Source organism: Mesoplodon densirostris, chromosome 11 (assembly GCF_025265405.1).
Source record: "Mesoplodon densirostris isolate mMesDen1 chromosome 11, mMesDen1 primary haplotype, whole genome shotgun sequence".
NCBI lineage: Eukaryota > Metazoa > Chordata > Mammalia > Artiodactyla > Ziphiidae > Mesoplodon > Mesoplodon densirostris.
In genome coordinates, this window is record NC_082671.1 from 55,314,419 (window position 1) to 55,327,553 (window position 13,135).

A 13,135-nucleotide genomic window follows, 5' to 3' on the forward strand; every position below is an offset into this window, starting at 1 on the left:
TTACTAACCCAATTCTATAAAGCTTTTGCTTTTTGACAGGCATATTTAAACTACCTTTATTATGATATGAACTATTTAGTTAGTTTTACCTGCTTTAATTTTCAGCTTTATCAATGATTAACTGTTTATGTGAGTTCTGTAATCTGTTTATATTGTAGATTCCTCATTTGTAAAATGGGAATAACAGTAGTACTTATTTTGCATGCAACTATTAAATTAGTTAATACAAATAAATTTGTCAGAAATGTACAGCTGATCCTTGAACAAGACGGGGGTTTGAGGTGCGGACTCCTGCTCAGTGGAAAATCCGCATATATCTCTATAGTTGGCTCTCCATATCTGTGGTTCTGCACCCGTGGATTCAACCAACTGCAGGTCATAGTACTATAGTACCTATTTATTGAAAAACATCCACGTATAAGTAGACCCACACAGCTCATACCCATGTTGTTCAAGGGTCATCTGTAATCGGCTTATAATAACCAATATATTGTGTTATTTGTATTTCATATTAATGATATTGATTCCTTTTTTCTCCATTTCCTTACTTTTGCTGAGTTTTCTTTTCTTAAGTCATCCCCCACCCTTTTGAAACTAGAAGTTCTACTGAGTATCTTTTTCCTTTGGTAATGTGGTTATTTTAACAGTTGTCTATACACACACCTGATACTTGCTGATATTAAAAGTAAATAATAATTATATCCTTTTTTGCACAAAGCTATGTGACCTATCCCAGTTCCTTCTTGCCCCACTGAAATTTTCCAAAGTGAATATGCCACTTTTCACCGTCTCCAGCAGTATACAAGAGGTTCGTGGTAATAACATTATATTACCACGCCCTGTTATTTTCAATATTTTTCATTTTAGCCATTTGGGAGGGTAAATAGTCAAGTTTCATTGTGTGTGTGTGTGTGTTTTTTTTTTTTGCGGTACGCAGTCTTCTCACTGTTGTGGCCTCTCCGGTTGCGGAGCACAGGCTCCAGACGTGCAGGCTCAGCGGCCACGGCTCACGGGCCCAGCCGCTTCGCGGCATGTGGGATCTGCCCGGACCGGGGCACGAACCCGCGTCGCCTGCATCGGCAGGCGGACTCTCAACCACTGCGCCACCAGGGAAGCCCTCATTGTGTTTTAGTGTGCATTTCCCTGATTATCGATAATTTTTTTGCACTGTTTTCATATAGTTATTGCCTTTGATTTTTGTCCTTTGTGAGATATTCAAGTCTCCCTTATTTTTGACTTATTTCTTTTTTGCAGTGGTTAATTATATAATCTGCATATAAGCTCTTTATTTATTTTTTTAATAGATCTTTATTAGAGTATAATTGCTTTGCAATACTGTGTTAGTTTCTGTTGTACAACAAAGTGAATCAGGTATATGTATACATATATCCCCATATCCCCTCCCTCTTGAGCCTCCCTCCCACCCTCCCTGTCCCACCCCTCTAGGTCATCGCAAAGCACCAAGCTGATTTCCCTGTGCTATGCTGCTGCTTCCCACTAGCTAACTATTTTACATTCAGTAGTGTATATATGTCAGTGCTACTCTCATTTTGCCCCAGCTTCCCCCTCTTCCCCTGTGTCCTCAGTCCATTCTCTATGTCTATGTCTTTATTCCTGTCCTGCCCCTAGGTTCTTCAGAACCATTTTTTTTTTTTTTTTAGATTCCATATATGTGTTAGCCTGTGGTATTCATTTTTCTCTTTCTGACTTACTTTACTCTGTATGACAGAATCTAAGTACATCCACCTCACTACAAATAACTCAATTTTGTTTCCTTTTATGGCTGAGTAATATTCCATTGTGTGTATGTGCCACATCTTCTTTATCCATTCATCTGTAGATGGACATTTAGGTTGCTTCCATGTCCTGGCTATTGTAAATAGTGCTGCAATGAACATTGTGGTACATGTCTCTTTTTGAATTATGGTTTTCTCAGGGTATATGCCCAGTAGTGGGATTGCTGGGTCATATGGTAGTTCTATATTTAGCTTTTTAAGGAACATCCATACTGTCCTCCATAGTGGTTGTATCAATTTACATTCCCACCAACAGTGCAGGAGGGTTCCTTTTTTCACCACACCTTTTCCAGCATTTATTTTTTCTAGATTTTTTGATAATGGCCATTCTGACCGGTGTGAGGTGATGCCTCATTGTAGTTTTGATTTGCATTTCTCTGATAATTAGTGATGTTGAGCATCTTTTCATGTGCCTCTTGGCCATCTGTATGTCTTCTTTGGTGAAATGTCTATTTAGGTCTTCCACCCATTTTTTAATTGAATTGTTTGTTCTTTTGATATTGAGTTCCATGAGCTGTTTGTATATTTTGGAGATTAATCCTTTGTCCATTGTTTCAATGAACTGTTTGTATATTTTAGAGATTAATCCTTTGTCCGTTGTTTCATTTGCAAATATTTTCTCCCATTCTGAGGGTTGTCTTTTCATCTTGTTTATGGTTTCCTTTGCTGTGCAAAAGCTTTTAAGTTTAATTAGGTCCCATTTGTTTATTTTTGTTTTTATTTCCATTACTCTAGAAGGTGGGTCAAAAAAGATCTTGCTGTGATTTACGTCAAAGAGTGTTTTTCCTATATTTTTCTCTGAGGTTTATAGTGTTTGGTCTTACATTTAGGTCTGTAATCCATTTGGAGTTTATTTTTGTGTATGCTGTTAGGTAGTGTTCTAATTTAATTCTTTTACATGTAGCTGTCCAGTTTTCCCAGCACCAATTATTGAAGAGTCTGTCTCTTATTCTTTGTATGTTCTTGCCTCCTTTGTCATATATTAGGTGACCATATATGTGTGGGTTTATCTCTGGGCTTTCTATCCTCTATGATTGATCTATATTTCTGTTTTTGTGCCAGTACCATATTGTCTTGATTACTGTAGCTTTGTAGTATACTTTGAGGTTGGGGAGCTTGATTCCTCCAGCTCCATTTTTCTTTATCAAAATTACTTTGGCTATTCGGGGTCTTTTTTGTTTCCATACGAATTGTAAAATTTTTGGTTCTAGTCCTGTGAAAAATGCCGTTGGTAGTTTGATAGGGATTGCATTGAATCTGTAGATTGCTTTGGGTAGTATCAGCATTTTCACAATGTTGATTCTTCCAATACAAGAAAATGGTATATTTTTCCATCTGTTTATGTCATTTGGTGATTTCTTTCATCAGTGTTTTAGAGTTTTCTGAGTACAAGTCTTTCGCCTCCTTATGTAGGTTTATTCCTAGGTATTTTATTCTTTTTGTTGCAGTGTTAAATGAGATTGTTTCCTTAATTTCTTTTTCTTATTTTTCATCATTAGTGTATAGGAATGCCAGATATTTCTGTGCATTAATTTTGTATCCTGAAACCTTATCAAATTCATTGATTAGTTCTAGTAGTTTTCTGGTGGCATCTTTAAGATTATCCGTGTATAGTATCATGTCATCTGCAAACAGTGACAGTTTTACTTCTTCTTTTCCAATTTGTATTCCTTTTATTTCTTTTTCTTCTCTGATTGCCATGGCTAGGACTTCCAAAACTATGTTGAATGAGAGTGGGGAGAGTGGACTTCCTTGTCTTGTTCCTGATCTTAGAGGAAATGCTTTCAGTTTTTCACCATTGAGTATGATGTTTGCTGTGGGTTTGTCATATATGGCCTTTATTATGTTGAGGTAGGTTCCCTCTGTGCCCATTTTCTAGAGAGTTTTTATCGTAAATGGGTGTTGAACTTTGTCAAAAGCTTTTTCTGCATCTATTGAGATGATCATATTTTTTTCCCTTGATTTGCTGATATGGTGTATCACATTGATTGATTTGCATATATTGAAGAATCCTTGCATTCCTGGGATAAATCCCACTTGACCATGGTGTATGATCCTTTTAATATGTTGTTGGATTCTGTTTGCTAGTATTTTGTTCCGGATTTTTACGTCTATGTTCATCAGTGATATTGGTCTACAATTTTCTTTTTTTGTGATATCTTTTTCTGGTTTTGGTATCAGCGTGATGTGGCTTCATAGAATTCATTTGGGATTGTTCCTCCTTCTGCAATTTTTGGAAGAGTTTGAGAGGGATCTTTTCTAAATGTTTGAAGAGTGAAGCCTTCTGGTTCTGGGCTTTTGTTTGTTGGAATATTTAATTACAGTTTCAATTTCATTACTTTTGTTAGGTCTGTTTATATTTTCTAATTCTTCCTAGTTCAGTCTTGGAAAATTGTACCTTTCCAAGAATTTGTCCATTTCTTCGTGGTTGTCCATTTTATTGGCATATAGTTGTTTATAGTAGTCTCTTATAATCATTTGTATTTCTGTGGTGTCAGTTGTGATTTCTCCTTTTTCATTTCTAATTTTATTGATTTGCTCTCCCTTTTTTTCTTGATGAGTCTGGCTAAGGGTGTATCAATTTTTTTTATCTTCTCAGAGGACCAGCTTTTAGTTTTATTGATCTTTGCTATTGTTTTCTTCATTTCTATTTCATTTATTTCCGCTCTGATCTTTATGATTTATTTCCTTCTACTGACTTTGTGTTTTGTTTGTTCTTCTTTCTCTAGTTGCTTTAAGTGTAAGGTTAGATTGTTTATTTGAGATTCTTCCTGTTTCATGTTATGAGATTGAATTGCTATAAACTTCCCTCTTAGAACTGCTTTTGCTGTGTCCCATAGGTTTTGGGTCATTTTGTTTTTGTTTCATTTGTTTCTACATATTTTTTTATTTCTTCTTTGATTTCTTCAGTGATCTCTTGGTTATTTAGTAGTGCACTGTTTAGCCTCTATGTATTTGTGGTTTTTACAGTGTGTTTCCTCTAATTAATTTCCAATCTCATAGCGTGTGGTCAGAAAAGATGCTTGATATAATTTTAATTTTCTTAAATTTTCCAGGGCTTGATTTGTGGCCTAAGATATGATCTATCCTGGAGAATGTTCTATGAGCACTTGAGAAGAAAGTGTATTCTGTTGTTTTTGGATGGAATGTCCTATAAATATCAATTAAGTCCATCTGGTGTAATGTGTCACTTAAAGCTTGTGTTTCCTTATTTATTTTCTGTTTGGATGATCTGCCCATTGGTGAAAGTGGGGTGTTAAAGTCCCCTACTATTATTGTGTTACTGTCGACTTCCTCTTTCATAGCATTTGCCTTATGTATTGAGGTGCTCCTATGTTGGGTTCATAAACACTTACAACTGTTATATCTTCTTCTTGGATTGATCCCTTGATCATTATGTAGTTTCCTTTCTTATCTGTTTTAACAGTCCTTATTTTAAAGTCTATTTTATCTGATATGAGTATTGCTACTGCAGCTTTCTTTTGATTTCCATTTGCATGGAATATCTTTTTCCATCCTTTCACTTTGAAGTGGGTCTCTTGTAGACAACATATATGTGGGTCTTGTTTTTGTATCCATTCAGCCAGTCTGTGTCTTTTGGTTGGGGCATTTAATCCATTTACATTCAAGGTTATTATCAATATGTATGTTCCTATTTCCATTTTCTTGATTGTTTTGGGTTTGTTTTTGTGAGTCTTTTTCTTCTCTTGTGTTTCCCGCCTAGAGAAGTTTCTTTAGCATTTGTTGTAAAGCTGGTTTGATGGTGCTGAATTCTCTTAACTCTTGCTTGTCTGAAAATCTTTTGATTTCTCTGTCGAATCTGAGTGAGATCCTTGATGGGTAGAATAATCTTGGTGGTAGGTATTTTCCCTTTCATCACTTTAAGTATATCCTGCCATTCCCTTCTGACCTGCAGAGTTTCTGCTGAAAAATCAGCTGATACCTTATGGGGATTCTTTTGTATGTTATTTTTTGTTTTTCCCTTGCTGCTTTTAATATTTTTTCTTTCAATTTAATTTTTGTTAGTTTGATTAATATGTGCTTTGGTGTGTTTCTCCTAGGGTTTATCCTGTATGGGACTCTCTGTTTCCTGCACTTGGGTGACTATTTCCTTTCCCATGTTAGGGAAGTTTTCTACTATAATCTCTTCAAATATTTTCTCAGACCCTTTCTTTTTTTCTTCTTCTGGGACCCCATAATTCGAATGTTGGTGCATTTACTGTTGTCCCAGAGGTCTCTTAGATTGTCTTCAATTCTTTCTCTTTTTTTTTCTTTGTTCTGCTCCTTGCCAGATATTTCCACCATCTTGTCTTCCAGCTCACTTATCCGTTCTTCTGCCTCAGTTATTCTGTTATTGTTTCCTTCTAGTGTATTTTTCATTTCAGTTATTGTGTTGTTCATCTCTGTTTGCTTGTTCTTTAGTTCTTCTAGATCTTTGTTAAACATTTCTTGTATTTTCTCAATCTGTGCCTCCATTCTTTTTCCGAGACTCTGGATCATCTTTACTATCATTACTCTGAATTCTTTTTCAGCAGATTGCCTACTTCTTCTTCATTTATTTTGTCTTGCAGGTTTTTACCTTGCTCCTTCATCTGTGACATTTTTTGCTGTCTAATTTTATTTTTTATTTTTTTAATGAGTGGGATTGTGTTCCTGTCTTAATGGTTGTTTGGCCTGAGGCTTCGAAACCTGGAGTGTGTAGGCTGTTGGGTAGAGCTGGATCTTGGTGCTGAGATGAGGACCTCTGGGAGACCTCACTCCGAAGAATATTCCCTGGGGTTTGAGGTTCTCTGGTAGTCCAGTGGTTTGGACTAGGAGCTCCCACCGCAGGAGCTTCTGCCCGACATGCAGCTCGTGAATCAAGATCCTGCAAGCCACGCAGGGGTGCAAAAAAATATCCAGCTGTGTTAGAAAAAATATAAAAATAAAAATATAGATGAAACAACAACCAGAAGGTAAAACAGAACCACAATAGTAAAAAGGAAGAGGAGGAAAATGAAAAAGTCGAAAAGGCCTTGGCTGTGGAGGGCAGGGCCTAAACAGGGGTGAGGTTTGGGCAGTCGGCAGGGCATATGCTTAGTACCCACAGGGCTGGAAATGGTGGGGGTGGGTTGGGTTGGGGAGTGTGGGGCTTAGGCTCAACGGAACAGAAGAGGCCCAGGTGTGCCCCCCACCTCTGGTCTCAGAGGGTGGGGTACCCCACCAGGGAGCCCAGTAGACTTCCTGGGCTCGAGTGGGTGGGGAAAATGCCCTCAGCTCCTCTCCTGATCCCTCCCACCTGCCTCTCCTGATCTCCCTGGCTGCCCTCCTATGCTCCCAGGACCCACGTGGCCTGGAGGGGGCTTTGGAGGGTGGGGGACTGTCCTGGGAATGCAACAGGCTCCCCATGCCCAATTGGGTCGGGCAAACGCCCTCTGCTCCTTTCCTGCTCCTCTGGTCCTGGAGGGCCCCTCCCACCTGCCTCTCCTGTTCTCTCCTGTCCTCCCTTCTATGCCCCCAGGAGCAACCCAGGCTGGAGGGGACCTCTGAGGGCGTAGGACCGGGCCCGAGAGCTGGGCAGACTTCCCCGGCCGATTGGGCAGGGGAGATGCTGGGTCTGTTCCCCCCAGTCCGAGCCCCTGAGGGTCCCTCCAGGCATGGGAACCCCTACCCCCTCTCAGTCATCCCTCAGGGGCACCAGTTCTGTCTGGCCTCCACTTCTCCTCCCTGCTCAGTGCCCCCATGTCCTACCAGTTTGCTTCGGGGTTCTTCCTGTCTCCTTGGGCATCGGGGTCCCCTACCAGCATCCAGCAGGCACCCTAATTGTGAGGAGATGAGAACTCTGCATCTTTCCACACTGCCATCTTGACTCCTCAAGCCCTTTACTTATATTTATTGCAGATACCTTCTCCTACTCCCATAGTGGTAAACACAAATTCAAAGTCTTAACTTACTCAAATGAATAGTCTTTATGGTTAGTACTTTTTGTGTCCTAAAGAGTCCTGTTTTAAAAATAAAAACCAGATCTTGAAGATATTCTGATATATCGTCATTTAAAATCCTCATAAAACATGTTAGGGATCTTTCTCCCTCTTTTTTTTTTTTAATTCTTAGAAAAGTATTTGAGAAAGTAGAGATATTTCTTCTTTAAATGTTTAGTCATATTTACTGGTGAAGCCCTTTGAGACTGGATTTTATTAGAGTTCAATTTTTTTAAAGTTATGTGGCTATTAGGCTTCCTAATTCTTTATGGGTCAGTTTTGATGTTGTATTTTTTTCAGAAATGTTCTAGAAAACATTTCTGAATTTCTTTGCATCAAGTTGTTTATAATGTCTTCTTAATGTTTATAGGATCCTGATATTTGCTATTTTTTCCTTTTTCAATTGATTAATTACTCCAGAATTGAATTTAAATTTAAAATTTATATATTCTTTTGTTCTAGAGACTTTTTTTTTCTGTGCTATATTACTATATCCAGTGTTTTCATTCCAGTTTGGAATTCTATTTGTTTCTTTCATTGTTTCAGCCTGCAAAGAACCACCTATTCTAACTTACTATCAGTTTGACTCCTTCAAGACATAGTGCTTCATCAAATGTGTTGTTTAACTTACTATTAACCAGTGAGATGTTTCATTTCTTAGCATCCAGGCTGGACAGACTTTGGGAGCTATCTCAGGTAGTGAGATATTGACAGGCCCTGGTAACTAACCATTCAACTTCGTTTCTATGATATTGATTATTTTAGATACCTTGTAAGTGGAATCATACAGGATTTATATTTTTGTGGCTGGCTCATTTTTAGTTAGCATACTATCCTCAAGGTTCATCCATGTCAGAGCATGAAATAATTTCCTTTTTTAAGGCTGAATAATCCATTTTATACATATACCACATTTCATTTATGCATTTATCTATCAATAGATATTTGGGCTGCTTCCACCCTTTGGCTGTTGTGAATAATGCTGCAATGAACATGGATGTGCAACTATTACTTCAAGACCCTGTTTTTAATTTGTTTGGATATATACTGAGATGTAGAATTGCTGGATCATATGGTAGTTCTATATGTAAAATTTTTAGGTACTTTTATACTGTTACCCATAGCAGTTGCACCATTTTATAACCTTACCAACAGTTCACAAAGGTTCCAATTTCTCCATATCCTCACTGACACTTATTTTCTGTTTTTTTTTAATAGTTGCCATCCTAATGGGTGTGAAATGATATCTGTTTGTAGTTTTGATTTGCATTTCTCTAATGATAAGTGATGTTGAACATCTTTTTTTATATGCTTCTTGTCCATTTTTATATTCTCTTTGGTAAAATGTCTATTCAAGTCCTTTTATCATTTAAGAAATCAGGTTATTTTTATTGAGTTGTAAGAGTGTATATATATATATATATTTATATATATATTCTGTATATTACCTGCTTAACTCCTTATCAGATATGATTTGCAAATATCTTCTCCCATTCAATAGGTTGCATTTTCACTCTGTGGACTGTGTTCTTTAATGTACATACATTTTTAAGTTTGTAGTCATATTTGTCTATTTTTTGCATTTATTGCCTGTGCTTTGTTGTCACATCCAAATCATCATTGCCAAACCCACTGTCATGAAGCTTTTCCTCTGTTTTCTTTTAGGAGTTTCAAAGTTTTAGGTCTTTCTTTTAGATCTTAATCCATTTTGAGTTATAATTATTATTATTTTGGGGGGGGGATACGCGGGCCTCTCACTGTTGTGGCCTCTCCCATTGCGGAGCACAGGCTCCGGACACGCAGGCTCAGCAGCCATGGCTCACGGGCCCAGCTGCTCCGCGGCATGTGGGATCTTCCCGGACCAGGGCACAAACCCATGTCCCCTGCATCAGCAGGTAGACTCTCAACCACTGCGCCACCAGGGAAGCCCTTGAGTTAATTTGTATATATGTTGTAAGGTAAGGTCCAATTTCATTCTTCTACATGGAGATATCTAGTTTTCCCAACACCATTTGTTGAGGAGCCTGTTCTTTCCCCATGGAGTGTCCTTAGCACCCTTGTCAAAGATCATTTGACCATATATGTGAGGGTTTATTTCTTGGTTCTTTATTCTGTTCCATTGGTCTCTATGCTGGTCATGCTATGGACATTCTTATACAAGTGTTTTGTGGACATATATTTTCCTTTTCTTAGGTATGTATCTAGGATTGTAATTGCAGGGCCATGGGGTACATGTGTAACTTAACTTAGAAATTGCCAGATAGTTTTCCAAAGTGGCTGTACCAACACTTGGTATTATCAGTCTTTTAAGTTTTAGCCATTTTGGTAAGGTTGAGTCACTTTTTTTGTCTTTTGGTTGAATTGTTATTTAAGAACAAATTTGAGGTAAATTTAAGTGCTTCAGTATGTGTTCACTTATTTTTTTCTCTTCCCACGAGAGTGAAATCCTTATTAGATGCTGTTTGCTCCTCAGTTTCTAAATGTTTGCTGACATAGAGTAGGTACTCAATGAAAGTTTATTTTGAATGAAGTGGATGAAACAATGAATCAAAACATGAATATTTAGCTTCTTTCTGATAAATCTGAGATTTATATTCATCAGATATATCTGGGATATTCTCCAGGGTTTAATAATTAGTCATGGATATTTTGGTGGTTGAATCACCCTAGGAAAAATATGGCAGGACAAAGTTTTAGGAATGTATATTCAGTTTGCCAGATTCCCTTAATCTCCCATTGAGATAACTTTTAAAACTTAAGAGCATAGTAACATTAAAAGGCAGGATGGTTTTAAGAATTAGAAAAAGTAGTTCATCTTTGGAAACATTGTTCAAGGACTTTTGTTTCTTTTTTTTTACAACCATAGGATTGTTGCTAATTTTAAGTGAAATGAATTTTTTCTGTAATATAGTTTTATATTTTGTCTAATCCTTATAGTACAACTAAATCTTGATTGTGGTATTGATGATTTGCTTTATGAGCTATTCAGGACCTTTTATTTCTTCTTACCTGATGTCTTTGGTTCACTTTTCTGTTCTAAATAGTTTCACTAAACAATTATAAGAGAAAAATAAGAAAGAGAGTAGAGGAATAAATTTAAAGAGAAGGAAATAGGACAAACACTCATGCTGCCTATGAATTTTTTTCCATTAGCACAAATAAGAATTTAGAAGTGACTTTTATAAATGCATAGGACTTCAAGTAGTTGCCATAATAATCCCTAAGGTTTCAGCAGTTTTAACACTGCATTTATATATAAACAAATGTAATAAAAGTAATCAGGTATTTTATGTAATCAAGTATTATACAATTTATATCTACCTTTGACTTTCTGGGTTTGAAAAGCCGTCTATTGTTATATGGGTTCATTTTCTGTTGGTGCTCTTCACATGTTGTATAACAAAAAATAAGTTTCTTTTCTGTATTTTATGAAGTTTCATCCTACAAAATATTTCTCTGTAATGAGATTAGATGCAATCAGTTGCTTGAGGACCCAATTTACCTACTGAAAAAAACATAAGTTCTCCTTGATTTGTTTTTATTTTCTGCCCAGTGGTTAATATATGTTTTGAATAGTCATAGCTGTTAAAATAAGACTTACATACAGTTTTGTTAGTGCAGTCTATGAAAATGTGAACATTATATTACTATGAGTAGTAATGCTTATGATAATATGGTATAACACTTTAAAATAATTTCTTTTTGCCTTTTTATTTCGTATTGGAAGCAGGTGTGTAAGTATTCAATATTTTTGGTTATTCTATTCTGTGCAGTATTTTGAGTCACCTCCAACTTAATGAATCCACATTATTGTATTCTTCCCCCACCAGAAAGTCAAATAAAGAAAACCACTTTACCCTTTCATAACTACAGCGACATGAATGAAGATCTTAATATAAAGGAGGAAATAGTTTTAGGAGACTCTTCAAAAAATATATCATTGAAAGATGAAAGAAGTCAATTACATTCCAGGAAAAAACGTTTTTTATCGTATCCAAGATATGTGGAAGTTATGGTTACAGCTGATACTAAAATGGTTCATCATCATGGACAGAATTTGCAACACTACGTACTAACTCTAATGTCAATTGTAAGTAAACTTAACGGGTCCTTTGTATCTCCTAAAATGTTTAACATAATATTTTTTCACATTTAATTAAAATGTTTTCCCAAGCTTTAGATGTAAGCAAATTGTCCATTTCAAATATTTCATTGACATTTAGTTTAAATAGATGTATATAGCGAGTATCCCATTCTATTACTTGGACAGTTTTCTAAAAAATCTAAAATCTTTGAAACAAACCACTTACAGAAATTTCTTGAATCTTTACTTCATCACATGAATGGCTTCTGCCCCCTAGTGACAGGGAAGATCTTAGTAGAATTGATCTTTTGACCTTTGAATCTGAATTTTTAAACCTTATCTTATTTCTGCACAGAAGGAGGGGATACTAATTTTACTACTACTGCATTCGCCAAATCAAATTGGAACACATGATATTTTAAGTTGTAAAACTATTATGGCAATAAAAGGATAACCTATTACTAATAGAGCTGCTTTAGCAAATTTGGGGTGTAAGATCACAGTAGCTATAAGAGCTTTTGAGCTGATGTTAATATCTCTTTGAGCAATGGTGGTTCCAGTATCATTAGAACAGAATTCTAGTGCCAGTAAAGAACACTGGTTCTGTGTTAGTGGTAGCACTCTATGTCCTATATACATGCACGTATATAGGCAACCATATACATATATACACACATATACCTACTGTCTGGGACATTGCTGGATTAAGTCCTGCTGTTTTGAAGTAATTACTAAAAGTACCTCTTTCATTCTCAGGAGTATCTTTGTTTAGTTGATGAATTATATGGTCCCCTATTTATACACATCCAGGATATTGGAATATATCTCATGGCTAGAAGTATCTCTATTCACAGGTAGGGAATTCAGGCCTACTTGGTGGAAAAAACTGGACCAGGACACATATATAGGCTATTATAAATTTCCTTTAACAAGAACTTGCCAGTTAAATTCATTGTGACTTAAAGATCCTAAGACTTTGTTAATTTCCTTATGTATAATATTTTATCTTAAATTCTTATAAGTGCTAAGAATACATGATCTCTGCTGCCTAAACACAGTATCTGGTATGACACGGGCACTCATTAGTTAAAGAATGAGTAAATAAGTGATTAAAGTAATAATTTTTTTAGAATAAATGACATTGTAACAGATAAAAACCAGAGATGATCCAATATGATTTTCCTAAATTTGTACAGTATAGATGTCTTTTGTTTACTTGAATTGAATTTTTAAAATGACAACAGAGCTATACATACAGATTTATTCTGATGACTTTTTAACTTCCGAATCTGAAG

At 36.3% G+C, this 13,135-nt stretch overlaps 1 protein-coding gene across 1 annotated transcript in view; it reads left to right on the forward strand.

The window, feature by feature from the left end:
- The window catches only part of ADAMTS20 (ADAM metallopeptidase with thrombospondin type 1 motif 20), a 190,306-nt gene that overhangs the window by 39,485 nt on the left and 137,686 nt on the right, over positions 1-13,135 (forward strand). The window contains exon 4 of the mRNA XM_060111904.1: positions 11,587-11,846. Within this exon, the coding sequence (XP_059967887.1) occupies positions 11,587-11,846 (260 nt within the window). The remainder of the gene's footprint in view (positions 1-11,586; positions 11,847-13,135) is intronic.